The following is a 15688-nucleotide window of genomic DNA, read 5'->3' on the forward strand; positions in this document are numbered from 1 at the left end:
GTAATATTTTTAATAAAAATATTTTTTTGTTACTTCTTTTTAAGGAGTATTGCTTGGAACCTGGTATAAATTAAGACTTCAAATTTTTTTTTAGACTTTCTATCAAATTATAATTTTAATAGTTTTAGCTATACCGGAACCTGATCAACAATTTGCCGGATATAATGGCATGTGGGGAAGAAAATAAGGTGGAAATTAATGGAATAAGAAAAATAAAGTATTTAGTATTATAAAAGTTGTTTGATATTTCTACGACTTATCAAAGTTGAACTTAAACTTCTTGAAACCCTTGAAACTCAACAACTCAGTGTTTTTGTATTCTTCAGTCTATGTTGATATGACTCTAAAGCACCTTAGACGGAGTTCGAGTTTTCAGAGTTTTTTTTTTCAATATTCCTTCCGGATATGACTAACTATCAAAATCGAATCTGAACTAATCTCAATGACAAAAATTAATCAATGCCCCATCCTTCTCAAATGTCAATTCGCAATCGAATTTTTATTCATTTCGTATTTACATCCAAACACCTCGAGTTGCAGGTCTTCCGAGAGGTTGTCTGAAAATAATCTCAACTAAACTTAACTGGACACTGCTAGTAATTTTCAAAATAATTATTCAACTAAGATGCTTGAAAAATTCATTTTGCAAAAGCCAAGTTTTAAAACGTGGGCTGAATGTCTCTGCAACTTAATTAACAATTTATACAATCCATTAATCGTTTTAATTAATTAAAGAACAATAAAATACTAATAGGGGAGATTGGGGCAAAACTTGTCAAAACGCACATTTAATTCTTTCGCGAGCTCTGAGAAAATTTAAACGTTTTATAATGAGCATGTTCTTATAGGAAATTTACTGCTCTACAACATTGCAGAAGACTATTTTCCTCTATCTCGAAAGAAAGGTGATTTTCGAATCATTTTCTAAAATTCGATTTTGTGGAGATTCTCAAAATTTCTGGGGCAAATTTTGACAGTCTTCGGATAATTTGTGACGTTTTACTCTCGCAAACGCTATATCAAATAGATTACATATTTTTATAGGACTCCTCTACAACTTTGTCGAAGCTATTTTTTTCTCTATCTTAACGAGAAAAGTGCTTAAATTGAGCTAATCAGCATTGATATTTTCTGTAAGCCAAATATTCTAAAAATAGGGCTCAAAATTTCATTAATTTTATTTTACATAATCCTTCCTCGAATCCCTTGAAACTTTGTTATTTTAAAAAGGTTCATGAAGGCTATCTATAATAAAAATTTCAAGCCTCAGTCTCTTTTATTTGAGAAAATAGTGAATATTGAAATTTTCATTTTGACAAAATTTTGCCCCAGTCTCCCCTACAACAAAATAAATTGAATTTGATTGATTATGTTCATTTCTTTCCAATTTATAGAGTTTTATAATGAAAAGGTAGACGGCACTTTTCGAATAAGCTTCATTTAAGATTGAGTTTAATTTGTTAAAGATATTTTTTTGTAAATAAAAATGAAGAAAGTGTTGATATTTTTATTAACTTTTGTTGTAATAATATTAAATGAAGGTATTTAAGAACTAACAGACAGGTTAAGGTTAAAATCAGAAAATTTAATTTCAGGAGTGAGTGGTTAAATTAAAAGAAAATGTTTATTAAATTTTTTGAATTTTGTTTATGGAATTTATAATAAAAATTAGTATGAAAATTCGATATAAGTATATATTGAGTACATAGTTGAAAAAAATTTTAAATTTCAAAGTTTCACGACTGATTTTTTCTGTAATGCGAATGAAAATTCGGTTCCAGATGCTCGAATTTGAGAAAGTCTAACTACAGTCAGGTTCCTCAAACATAAACGAAGGTTAAACTCAAATTTAAAATTTGACTTTATGTGAAGAAAGTTTTCTGTGAAGTCTGAATTAGAACCATTTTTCTCTAGCATTTCCTCAATATTATCGTATTTATTAACTTCATCAACAAATCTACCGAAAATTCATCAACAAATTACTTTTATTTATCAATAAATTATAATGATAAGTTCTCTAAAGTTATTTTTCGTAACTTAGTTAGGGAAAGTGCATTATACATGACTTACGTTACATTTTTGAAAATATTGCTCACATTTGAGGAGTAAGAAATGTTCTATACCCCTAAAATGTTCATATTTCAGGAACTTGACTGTACATATTTTTGAACAGCCAATGACACTTGACGATTGGTCAGCCATGTTGAAAACAGCTGTTTTCTAATGGCTGATTATATCGGACGTGCAAAAGACTTTAGACTGCCTATTAACCCTTTAAGGACGATTGGGTCACCGGTGACCCAAAAATAAAGTTTTTCCTACGGCCATCTAAAACCGCGTTTTGCTCTTAAAATACAGAAAAATTATTTTTTCTGACCCTCTCGTCCTTAAAAGGTTAAAATATGATTTTCTTCGTTCTAGATATGGTTTCAGCCTTAAGGGACCTGGACCAATGGCGGCTACATGGAAGATGGAGGCTATGCAGAAAATAAAGAAGAGAAACTTGATGAAAAAATTAAATAAAGAACATTAAATGCACTACTGAAAAATTTGTTTTACTTCAATTTATGTTGGTTGGATTTTTATGATAAAGGAGAGTGAGGCAGCTTCTACTTAGAACTTATGGGATAATTAATTAATTGTATTTGGATATAATGCTCTGTCTAGCCCAAGAGCTAAACAAGTCTGCGATGATCTGTCGATTGTGAAGAATCGACATGATCAGTCGATCAAAGTGACCAATCGACGCCGATCAGATGACCTGTCACTCACCGTTAACTTGCTAACTCTATTTATTCACCCCTGGCTCTAATTATTAATTTTTTTTTTAATTTACAATCTCTATTTCATGTGCAGTTGAAGTTACATTTGGTGATCTATTTTATTAATTTAATATTGATATATTAACAATTCTGCTAATCATTTTAAAATATTTTATTAGGTCTTTTTCTATATCATCTTAATTTCACTCACCTTTTATCATCTCACAGATTCTTTCGATGCTTTGCATCACAATTCACTAACAATGAAGGTGTATTTCCAGTGAAATACCAACGAGATCTCACCCAATACCTCGAATTGCACTCGTCCAAGTGATTTTCAAGGAATCTCACTTGAGTGTGAGCGAAGGAGGGATTGGAATTTGGTACACTAAAAGCTACTTTAGCCACAAATTCAGTCGGTTAATTATTCCAACACGTAGCAGGATGTTTTTCTTTTATTTTCCTGTCCATTGAAATCTTCAACAGTGCAATTTTGCCCTTTGTTCGGGCGTCAAAGGGCCTCAACAATGGAATGGAATGTGGTGTTTGGCTAGGTGTGAACTCAATATCCTTTCCGGTCATTTTACGCACGAAAATTCAAGCAAAAAAACTCCATCCAACAAGAGAAAAGATGATATTTAAAACAGTCTTAAAAAATTAACATTTGTGGAAATAAAAAAATATATAGGGGAGACTGGGGCAAAAAGTCACAAAACGGATATTTTATTTTTTTACAAGCTACTCGAGCGCTTCAAAAATTTCTAATTAGCGCAGTTTTATAGGAAATTTACCGCTCTGCAACTTTGTGAAAGTAATTTTCCTCTATTTTGTAAGAAAATACGTTTATCGAGCCACTTTCTAAAAAAGGATACTTTTGTGACTATTCTCAAAATGCTGGGGCAAATAGTACCAGACATTGGGTATTATATCATATTTTGATTCGCTTCATTACAGGCTTTCGTAAATTTGAAAAAAATACCTAGAGGACATATTTTCATAGAAAATCTATTCATCTACATTTTTGTAAAACACCGTTTTCTCTGCGAGAAAAGTGAGAAAACGAGGAAAGCGCTTTTCAAGCTATTGTAGAAAAAAACACACAAAAGACTGCAATTCGTTTGACCAATGCAAACAACAAGCGGCGAGACATGATAATGACGTTTCTTTTCGCCGTGATACATCAGAAATTGCTTCGCTTTTTTGTACTTTTTACTCTATATTTTTTGTTACTTTTTACCCCAAGGGGCCATTTTTAATAAAAGGATTTCTGGAGAAAAGAACTTTTGTGAAATTCTAAAATAGATAGCGGATTCGTATTCAAAGAATCCAAATTATTTAGAAAATATTCACCAGTGCATCAATTTTGGAAAATAAGTAGGTAATAATTGTTATCTTCTGCAAGGAAAATATTTCAAAAATAGGGCTAAAAAATTTCGATATTTTTTATTTTCTAAATTCCTTGTTCGAATTCTAAGAAAGTTACTATATTGAAGAAGGTCTATGGAGGCTATCTATAGATAAAAAATTGATCTGCTATCTTTTTTACCTTGCAAGATATTGAATTTTGAATTTTTCGATTTGTGACTTATTGCCCCAGTCTCCCCTACTATAAATAAAACTTAGAGCCCATTGTTTTGTGGATTTTTTTAGGCTTGTTGTACTTTTTTTAGGTTTCTGAATTTTTGCGAATCCTTTTTGAAGTTTTCATAAGTTTTCTTAAAATTTTTCAGAAAAAAAAACATGTGGTTCTATAAATTTTACATATTTTTGATTTAAACATTCTAGTCTCTCCAGTCTCCAGTGTTGAAATTTTAATTTTTAATCGTCTCCACTTAATGGTGATCTAAAATATCTTTAATATAATATTTATTTATTACTCTTTCGTCATACCAAATATTGAAAAATAAATAATTAAACATGATTTTTTAATTAAATAAAAAAAATTAAAAAAATCATTTTATTTATTCTATTTTACAGTGGAAATTCTAAATTTCGACCAACAACAACGTTTAGAGCACATTATTTATCTTTGTTTTACCATCGTTAGTGGAAATGAGAAATTATGTTGAAAAATGTGTTCCAATCCTTTTCAAAATTGTTATTCAAATTGATAAAATATTAGTCATGTTTGTATCAAGGCTTCTTTGTTCTTAAATCAAAAATTGGTAAAACCAAAATGAAGACAAATTTTGATTATTTATTATGCGATTTATTTGGTTTTATTTAACCAATTTTAGCAATTTTAGGCATTTGAGAAGTAGAGAGAAATTATTGGGAAGTTCTACTATCTCTACCTAAAACACTTCAAGTTCGTCATGCTACACAAGCGATTACGCAAAAATCTCAGAAAATCCATATAACCTCTAATTTCTTGTTTTATAATGGCTCCGATCGGACACAACTTTTAGATCAGGAAAATTTCATGAAATCGATATTCACGTCCCTTTCTTTACAAAGCGTTTTCCGTATTTATATCTCCTTTTTTTCGGATTTTTTTTCTTCTTTTGAATGTCATAATAAATTCAATTTAGTTCAATTCCATTTTGAATGTCAAATACGATATGTAAGTTTGAGAAACAACGAGATTTGAAATTTGATTTCATGAAATTTTCCTAATCTAAAAGGTGTGCCGAAGGTAATTAATCAATTTAGATGATTTCTCTGTTATAATAATTCAGTAAATATCGAGAGCTAAAACTAAGCATTTTTAATCTTCTTTTTGCTAATTGCTAGGAACATTTTGAAGAGTTAAGGCCTTTACACATTGGGAGAAAATTTCGCAAAATTTCGTAAAAAAAATGCTCTTTTGAAGGATATTGCTTCCAATGCTGTAGGTGGAAACGTCAAAATTCTGTCAAAAATAAAACTTTTGAGAAAAATTACTCCCAATGTGTAGAAGACTCAATAGAACAACCGATTTGAATCAGTTTATAATTCACTCAAAAAATAGGAATAAAACGCATTTTAATTCAATTTTGATTACTTGTCTTAACAAAGTATTAGGTGAGATTCTCAACAATCTCACCTACTATTTCTTTTACATGTTAATTTTTTTTAATTAGTTTTTCTAATGGCCTCTACACATTGGGAGCAATTTTTGTCAAAAATTGCTTTTTTGAAGGAAATTTCCTGCAGCGTTGTAGGGGGAAACGTCAAATTTCTGTCAAAAACGCAATTTTTGACGAAAATTGCTCTCAATGGTAGACGCCTTAAGGGTGAATATTTGTCTTCCTGGTTTAAAGAAGAGGAAGAGGAATATGAAAACTAACTTGAATTTTCCTTTGAATCGTTTAAAAATTCCTTTCAAGCTTGCAAGCTTTCTTTCCTTAAAATTCTTTAAATTTTTTTTTAAATATTTTTTTAAATATTTCTTTTTAAAATATTTCTGAATGTTGGGATTTTCTTGGTAGAAATTCTAATAAACATAAGTTCTTTTGTATGAAAAAAACCTAATTTAAACTGAATTTTGATGTAACTTTGCGGTTTTAGTAATCTAAAAACTTGCATAGACATTAAGAAGAATTTCTCTTGATCTCGGAAAGATCGTTCCACAATTGAATAGAAATGCCTGTAAAGGTTTCAAAGGTTTTTATGTAAGTAAAATTTATTTCAGAAATTTTCATCAAAAAAATTAATATTGCAACTGCACCGATTTTATGATTGTAGGGTTTTTGGGGCCAAAGGTGTCGAAAGTTTGAGAGATACCCTAAAAGGTTTTCCAAGGTAATATTGCAGCTTTGAAAAAATTTAATCAGAACCTTCTCCAGAGTCCTTCTAAAAAAAACATTTTGAAATTTTTAATATTGCGTTTTAATCCAAATTGAATGACTTTGGACTTTCTTTTAAATGCTTTTAAGATTGCACTTCAGGTCAGCTAAATCTTAGTAATTTTCGAACTCTTTAAACTATTTTATTAGTGCCCCGTCAAATAATTTCGTCAGATATCTTTAAGTTTTCTGCAGAAAATATCTACACCTCTGCCGAAAATCTGCCGAGAAATCTGTAGATATTCCTACAAATTTTATTTGGGCTTGGGACAAAATTCGTCAGAAATTTTTCCAGATTTTCTGACGAATCCTGGTGCATACTCTGACGAATTTCTGAAGATATTTTGCCGATTTTTTTCTACATTCCAGACTTTCCAGACATCTGTGTCAGAAAAGATATTTTTCACTGAAGTTTGCAAAAATCAATAGAGTGATTCTTGGTGATTTCACAGTGAATTCACGGTGATTTCAATTTAAGATCGGGCTACTTTTTAATTCGGGCAGCGGTTACATTTGAAAACAGTTTGTTGACATTTTTCAAGTTTGATTATGATTATCAAATGAATCAAATATGCTCAAATTTGGCATGGTTTGTTTTAGTTTTGATGTGATTTTGCATTATTGAGGGATTTTCATGCAATTTACGTTATAAGTATATGAGTATGCAAACTCAATATCTATATGCACATGAATAAAAAATCGTTGCATTTCAAAAAGTTTGTCCCCGAATTTCTGTGTAACTCGGCTGACATTTCGGTCCCATATGCCCGAATTTGAGAGAATCTACCGAGTCTACTGTATCTTCTTTGAAACTTCTACAGTTTCTTGATAAATCAACAATATTTTTGTTGAGAAAGTGGAGACTATGCAGATTTTCTATGCAGAAATTCTGCCGAGAATCTGCAGATTTTCGGAAGAATTTCTGCAGAAAATCTATAGATTTTCAGGCAGAAATTCTGCCAAAAATCTACAGATACCGTTACAATTCAAAAAACCTCCGAGTAAAATCGGCAGGTAGAGCAATGATTTGACGGGGCATTATTTATTGAATTGTGTGAGGCAACGACCCCTCCCTCTTCCTTATGCCTGGTTCTAAATCACCTATAATTATTTATTTTATGTAACAAAACTTATGGTTAGTTTTTTGTTCTTTTATACTGTAAATTTTGTAATCTTACAAATTATCTTTATTAATGATTTATACAAAGTATTTTTCGGTATTTTTTTTTTTTAGAATTTTTCATTTTTATTTGTCGTAAAATCTCTCAATTAGTCTTGCGAGGGAAAAATGCGCGGGAAATAGGAGATCACTAAACTTTGATTCACGTGTTTCTTGTGCATCGTGCATATGCTCGATGGGAACCTAGAATGAAAGCCGAAAACGTCAAACATAACCTCAAACAAAATTTGTTTATCTCGCTCGTGAAGAACTTTTTAATTTATCTGGCTTCTTCAGCGTCCAGGAATAAGATGACTGACGGTGAAAGTGACCACTTGACCCTCGCCACCGGCGGATACGATCACACAATAAAATTATGGCAAGCACACACAGGAATTTGCATAAGAACGATGCAGCATTCGGATACAGTAAGTTTTTTTTCCGGGAACATTTCGTGAGCTTCTGGTAACTCCTGCGTCCTCTTTTCTGCAGCAAGTGAGTGCCCTAGAGATCACACCCGGACGTACAATGCTGGCAGCTTGTGGGTATCAGCACATACGCCTCTACGACATGATTTCCAACAATCCCATCGTTAACTTTGACGGAGTCTCCAAGAACATCTCCAGCGTTGGCTTCGAGGTAAATATTCCGTCATGAGTTCCCTTCCGAAAGATTTTTTTTTAATCTATTTTTTTCACCAGGAAACCGGCAAGTGGATGTTCACTGGTGGAGAGGATCACCACGTGAGAATCTGGGACATGACATCAAACAATCCTGCCTGCAAGAGAATGTTCGACTGTATGTCCCCTATAAATTCCGTCTGTCTGCATCCGAATCAGGTGGAGATGGCTATAGGCGCTCAGAATGGTGGCGTCTATCTCTGGGATGTGAAATCTGATGCTCATGAGCAGCTCATTCCGGAGGTGGACGCTTCCGTTCAGTCCATTGCAATAAGTCCCAATGGGGCTCTAATGGCAGCTGTCAACAACAAGGGAAAGTGCTACATCTGGAGCCTGAATACCACGTCCAGCAGCAAATTGAGTGTCCTGCAGCCAAAACACAAACTAGATGCACACAAAAAGTACGCCCTAAAGTGCAAATTCAGCCCGGATTCCAGGTGAGATTGCTTTCCTATTTTCCAGAAATTACAAAAATCCCCAAAAATAAGAAAAGATTTTTCACATGGTTGCTTAAGATTCCATGAAAAAATTTATTATAATTTTTTGTACACTGAGATAAATCCGAAAATAACATTCCGGAAATGTTAATTTTACCCTGCAAAATTCATCCGAAATCGGTGTAAATATTACCCTTTTTAGGTGTATTAGGGGTTAAAGTTACCCTTTTTCATGTTGATTTTACCCTTGAAAAGGTGTAAAATTAACATTAAAAAATGTTGATATATTTTTACACCTAAAAAGTGTTAAAGTTATGAGGAAAAAAAGTTAATCGCACCCTCTTTTTTTTCTCAGTGTATCAGGAAGGTAATTTTGAGTTGTCTAAGTAAGCCCCGCCCAAAGGGATTTCAGGCCCTGCCCCTCAAAACTATTTTCACCTAATTTTGCTATTTTTAAATTTATTTTTAACGTAAAATCGATATTCTTTATGAGAAAAAATCACAATTTACATTTCGAAATTTTTTATTGCTTCCGACCGTTACAAAATAGGCCACGCCTTCTGAAAGTCTTAAAGCGGAAAACCCAAAATTTGACAACAGAAACTATTACCGCTAATTAACCCGCTATCTCATTTTTTAGAACAAAATGACTGCCATTGTACATTTTTTAGGGGAATTCTGTAACAGTATGACAAATTTTAAAATATTTATATGGTAAATTCGAAAAACATAATCAAAAATCAGATTCTTGTCAGTTACTAAGAGCTTTATAGAGCTTCTTCCAGAATTCATTTAGTGCTAACTGGGCTTTATGCCTTGCTCCCAAATTTATTACGAAATTTTGTCATATGACATTGTCATATCGTTACAGAATTCCCTTACTGAAATCCATATTAAAATTTAGAAAATCATCTTAATAATATTAATTTAGTAAATATTTCTTTATATGAGCCTTCATTACTGACCGAAGTCCTTTGAGATCTTTGAGATTAGGTGTGCAAAAACCGTTTGAAACCGAATTAACGTCAAAATAAGTTTGTTCTGGTAGCGTTTTGACCATTGACGTACATTTAGTGCTAACTGGGCTTTATGCCTTGCTCCCAAATTTATTACGAAATTTTGTCATATGACATTGTCATATCGTTACAGAATTCCCTTACTGAAATCCATATTAAAATTTAGAAAATCATCTTAATAATATTAATTTAGTAAATATTTCTTTATATGAGCCTTCATTACTGACCGAAGTCCTTTGAGATCTTTGAGATTAGGTGTGCAAAAACCGTTTGAAACCGAATTAACGTCAAAATAAGTTTGTTCTGGTAGCGTTTTGACCATTGACGTACATGTTTCATTTGACATTTATTCGGTTTCAACGGTTCTTGCACGCCTCTCTGGCAGTAAAGTGTCAAATATCTTTAACCAATAAAATGGAACAAACTTGAAAATTTGCAGAAAGGGAAATGTCAAACTTAATTAGGCTCACTTGACCGTGAAGGATTTTTAAATCCTCAAATATTCGAAATATTTCAAACTTTTAAGGGGAATTTGCAATATATGTTTGAAAAATCATTAGCTTCTTGCAATCTTGAATTTAGAACAGGAGTGGACTGATAACTCTTCGACACTATCGAATCGATAGTGTCGATAAATCTATATCTCGTAGATTAACTGAATGTCGATTTTTACGCATTGTTGGGCCACCCAGGATCCCGAAAAACCCAGGATCCCGAAAGTCCCGGGATCCCGAAAATTCCGAGATCCCGAAAATCCCGAGACCCCGAAAATCCCGAGACCCCGAAAATCCCAAGATCCCGAAAATCCCGGGACCCCGAAAATCCCGGGACCCCAAAAAATCCCGAGATCCCGAAAATCCCGGGACCCCGTATATTCCGGGACCCCGAAAATCCCGGGATCGATAGTATCGAAAATAAGTTATCATGTCACCCCAGGATTTTTTTTATTTTGTCAATTCTTTACTAAAGGGACAGATAATCCTAACCGGCTTATGTAGGTGAGATTCTTAATGTGAGCTAACTCGGAATGCATGCAAATTCGATTTAGAGCTGAAGTTGGGGGACTCCGCTCAGTTATTTTGAATCAAATTCGTGAAATTATACAAATTTTGTATTTAAACAAAAATATCAAAGATTTGGATGAACTGGCAGAAAAGTGATATATGGGTGAAATGTAGACCAGAATGTTCTCTATAATTTCGCCGTAGAACTTGATCTCATCGATTAATCAGAAGCCGAGGTAATCGACGTTGTTTGTTTCTGAACTCGCTTTTTCGACCAGAGCGCTCCAAGTGTTCATTTGATGAACTTCAACTATATCAAAGAATTGTTGTATTTTGTGAGACTTTCCATTTAAAACCCTATTTTAACTGTCTAGTTCGAGTAGAAGCAATCAAATTGGCATCTGAGTGGTTTCAAAGCGTAATTATGGGAAAAATCAATTTTTTTACATTTAAACGGCAAAATCGTAGTGATAGCGTAGTCTGAGCGGAAAATGATGTATGGACGAAATGTAGAGACAAATGTCCTCTACAATTATGTCGAAGTAATCATCAAAATCGGTTCAGCGACAGTCGAGATAATTGAGGTTATGTGATATTGAAATTGGTTTTTCGACTGTGGCGCCCCTGGTGTTGGTCCCACGAAGTTCAAATGTTTTAGAAAGTTGTAGCATTTGGTAAGATCTTTCGTTTAAGCCCTCATTCATCAAAATCGGTCAAATAGAACCAGAGATATGATTTTTTGAATTTCGTGAACTTTGACCCCTCATATCTCCGGTTCTGTTTTAACCACAGCGCACATACGCACCATTTTGGAAACGTCTTAGACTGGACTACAACATACTAAAATTTCATTAACTTGCACAATGCCGTTTTTGAGAAAAATTACTTTGAATTTCGATGAATTTTGACCAAAATTTAGATCAAAATGTTAATTAGAACCGGAGATAGAGGCCGGTCAATATTCGAACTTTGATCCCTTATAGCTCGGGTCAGGGGTTATGGATCGACTTAAGTATATTTTTGTTTGATAGGTATAATCAGCGGCTATAACATACTAAAATTTCAGCCTGATGCACAATGGAATTTTTGAGTTATTTAACTTAGAAAATTGAAAAATCTTCTTTTTAAAAATAGCGCCCCTAGAGGTAGTTTTATGAACTTGCGATGTTAGAAGAGGAAGTGGCATTTCACGAGAGCCTTCCAAAATGCCCTCACTTTTTAAATTCTGACAATTAGAACCGGAGTTATGGCCTCTAAGGCCCAGCTATAACATACCAAAATTTGAGCCCGGTCGATGCCATAGGGGCGGAGCCATTGAGAAAATAAAAAAAAGGGGTATTCAAAATGGCACCAATATATCCAATTGCAATTTTTATCCGATATATAACCTTTGCCAAAAACCGCAAGTCGATATCTTTCTTAGTTTAGGAGCTATTAAGCTCCAAAGAGCGGCCGGACGGACGGACGGGAACAGTTTTTAGCCATCCATATATTCGTGATCAGAAAGTGGCGAAACACATTTTGGCAGTTTGAGACTGATCGGACATGAAATTTTGGTAGGATTATAAAGGTGAGATTGTTAAGAATTTCACCTAATAGTAGATTTTCATTTAAGCTTGGAAATTTTCTGTTATAAGATTATCTTGTTTGAGGTTAAATCATACATAACCCCAAAAATTATAGATTCTAAAATAACCTATTTTCCAAATGAGATACATAATAAGCTCTGATCCGAAATTTTAAAGCTAGCGCCTTCAGTCAATGTTTGCCAATTACTAAAACTGATTAAATATTTTTCCACCAGAGCTACGAATAAATTAATATTAAAAAAAAACTTTTTATTGTTTAAATGGAACTTTTTATTGCGAAAGTATAATATTTAAGACAGCAAAACATAAGCATATTCAAATTTTCTTTAAATTCATAATGATATAGAATAATTTAAAATTTTTAAATGAATTAAGTAAATTGAAAATACTTCCGTAGGTTTTATCTAAAGCAAGATTGAAGCTGAGATTAAGAAAAAAAAAATAAAATAAAGATGCAATTTTGAACTAAAATTTCAGCCTTCTGCTGACGACTTCTGCCGACTCCACGGCTAAACTTTGGAATACCAGCGACTTTACGCTCTACCGTGAATTACGGATCGACACGAAGCGCTGGATCTGGGATGCTGCCTTTAGTGCTGATTCTCAGTACCTCTTCACAGCCTCGTCGGACGGAATTGCGAGGCTGTGGAATATTAGTACGCGAGAAATTGACCGGGAGTACATTGGACATCAGCGTGCCATCACAGCTTTAGCGTTCCGGGACGAAGTGGTCCAGTAGCTGGATCCCATGCAGGAAACTTATCATTTATGTGATTTTATGATACAAAGTGAGACGCTTTTTTTTTTACATACTTCATCTCGATGTTCTTTTAAGTCACACCATGAGAAACTCAAAAGAGAGACACAATAAAAATACCTTAGAAGTGAATTGGTTTTCTATTTTAGTCCAACAGATGAGATAGGTGATCCACTTTAATTGACTGGTTGAAGTCCGGACCAGAGGATTCTTTGTATTTAACAGTGCAGAGGAGGCTGAGGTCTTCCCGGGAGGGATTTTCAATGAGAATCACCTGAGTGATGTCCTCAACAGCCGATCGGAATGGTTTGACGCCTGCCAGGGATGTTCCAGAGGGTTCTAGAAGCTTCAGACGAGCGACGGATGGGGGCGTTGTGGAAATACCCACTTCCAGATGAATATTGCTGATGGTTTCTGTTGATTGGTTGGAAATTGTAGCCACAATCACCGCGACATTTGGCTTTGGATGCGTCCGAGTGAAATTGAGCAGCACCTTCAGGCCTTTTGTTTGGTCCAGAACCATCCGTGGAGCTTTCTTTTCGTCCGGTAGCAATTTTTCAATGTCTACTGTGATTTGTTCGAGAATGTCCGGAAGTTTCTCGGGGATTTTAGCTGGCGAGCTCGAAGGTTTCAACATTTCATTTACAAGACTATCAATGTCAATGGTTTTCCTTTCCGGAAACATTCCGGAAGGTTTCTGTTCGGTTTTCTTGTGATCCTGGCTTGAGGGTTTTATGGGAGAGTCCGGGAGTAGCAAAAGATCTTCTGACTTATCCATCGCAGGCGAAGGCTTGAGAATATTGTTACTGTCCAGAACTGGTGGATTTTCCAGGGCCGAATCTGTCTGAATTGCACTGAAAATGTCGTTAAGTTCGTTCATTTCGTATCCTTTTGACGAAGTCTCCTCGACTTTGGCCGCTTCGGCTCCCAGCATTGGAATCTCAATCAGTGAGTCCAAATTGGAAGCTGCAGCAGTTGTTTGATCCCGAACAAGTCCTTCAGGAGCCTTTTTCAGCACCAAAGTATTGAATTTCTCCACAACTTGGTGCAGCCGGTCATTGGTATCCAGAGCATCACACATAACCTTCTCAGATTGATTCTGTTCCTGAGCCAGAAGCATTATTGTCGGCTGGACTTCCTTGCAGTTCTCAAAGAGCTCATTGATCAACGCCCAATCGTCCATGGAGGTATCGTCACAATTGAATTGATCAATCATGTCATTCAGCAACTCTACATTGGCCTTCCCCCTGGCCAATTCTTTCACCCTCCGCAGTTTCTTCTCTTCCTCCTTCACCATATTCACCATCATCAGTTGTGCTGCCTGGATATCCGCAGGATTCTTGCTGCACAGCAATTGCTGGAACTTTACCGTATTAGGATCCTCCGGAGGCTTATTCGCTTTCGGCGGAGGTTTTGCTGGTGCTACATTTGGCTTGATACCCTGCATAGGTTCATGCTTAATGCCCTGCTTCAGCAGCATATCATAGGACTCCTGAATCTTTGTCTCCGACGGCCAATCCACCGTCCACAGCAACATCAGATCCAGAATCTTATCCTTAATCTCCTTATCAGTAAAATCTCCATTGTATTTCCTCGAGACGAGCTTTATCAACTCATTGAGGAACCTAAAAGTTCCCACTTTGGCTCGGAAATCCTCTCCACACCTTGCCATGGATTCCTCCAACAATTCCAAGGCATAGAGCGATTCCTTCTTGTTTGATGACTGTATCCTCTCAGCCAGAAGCTTTGTGGCCAGAGTGCAGAGGGATGGGTCACTCCTGATGGCATAACAGAAGGCATCCATCGCAGAAATCTCCAATTCCGAAGATGATGGATTTGTTGCACGATCTTAACGGATAAATTAATAAATTTCAAGGCATCCCGGTGTGTTATTTTATGCCAAGAACACTCACCAATCAGCTGCTCAAGTCTTTCTTTAGCTGCATTGTCCATTGTGGTGGAAAATATCTGGAAATTTCTTTTCCGCAAAACACCTCTTGATATTTTACATAGAAATATAGACTACACAGAATTTCTGTGCAAAAATTACAATAAATTGAATAGGACGTTTGTACACTGTAAATCAGCCTATTCGGCTATTCGGCGCCTACACGGTGATATCTTTCGAAACGTGCGTCAATGTATAGAAGAATTTTTAAGTTTAAAAATTATTTTTCTTTATTTCAAGAAAAAAACCTCAAAAAAATCATTATTTTTTTAAATTTTATTAAGAATACAGTAGACTCTCTCAAATTCGGGCATATGGGACCGAAATGTCAGCCGAATTAGACAGAAATTCGGGCGACAAAGTTTTTGAAATGCAACGATTTTTTATTCATGTGCATATAGATATTGAGTTTACACACTCATATATAACGTAAATTGCATGAAAATCCCTCAATAATGCAAAATCACATCAAAACTAAGACAAACCATGCCAAATTTGAGCATATTTGATAATCATAATCAAACTTGAAAAATGACAACAAACTTTTTTCAAATGTAACCGCTGCCCGA

General features: G+C 34.6%; 2 protein-coding genes across 2 annotated transcripts; one reads left to right on the top strand and one right to left on the bottom strand.

The window, feature by feature from the left end:
* Positions 1–7905: 7905 nt before the first annotated feature.
* Positions 7906–13303, top strand: LOC129807085 (protein LST8 homolog). Its single transcript, XM_055856123.1, has 4 exons — positions 7906–8116; positions 8181–8327; positions 8390–8805; positions 12892–13303. The coding sequence occupies exons 1-4, from the start codon at positions 8000–8002 to the stop codon at positions 13151–13153; spliced, it is 942 nt and encodes a 313-aa protein (XP_055712098.1). The 5' UTR covers positions 7906–7999; the 3' UTR covers positions 13154–13303.
* On the bottom strand, positions 12661–15210 carry LOC129807054 (ADP-ribosylation factor-binding protein GGA1). Its single transcript, XM_055856046.1, has 2 exons — positions 15085–15210; positions 12661–15019 (listed from the first exon to the last, which is right to left on the bottom strand). The coding sequence occupies exons 1-2, from the start codon at positions 15122–15124 to the stop codon at positions 13317–13319; spliced, it is 1743 nt and encodes a 580-aa protein (XP_055712021.1). The 5' UTR covers positions 15125–15210; the 3' UTR covers positions 12661–13316.
* Between the last annotated feature and the right edge of the window lie 478 nt (positions 15211–15688).

The sequence above is a fragment of the Phlebotomus papatasi genome, chromosome 3 (genome assembly GCF_024763615.1).
Source record: "Phlebotomus papatasi isolate M1 chromosome 3, Ppap_2.1, whole genome shotgun sequence".
NCBI classification, from domain to species: domain Eukaryota; kingdom Metazoa; phylum Arthropoda; class Insecta; order Diptera; family Psychodidae; genus Phlebotomus; species Phlebotomus papatasi.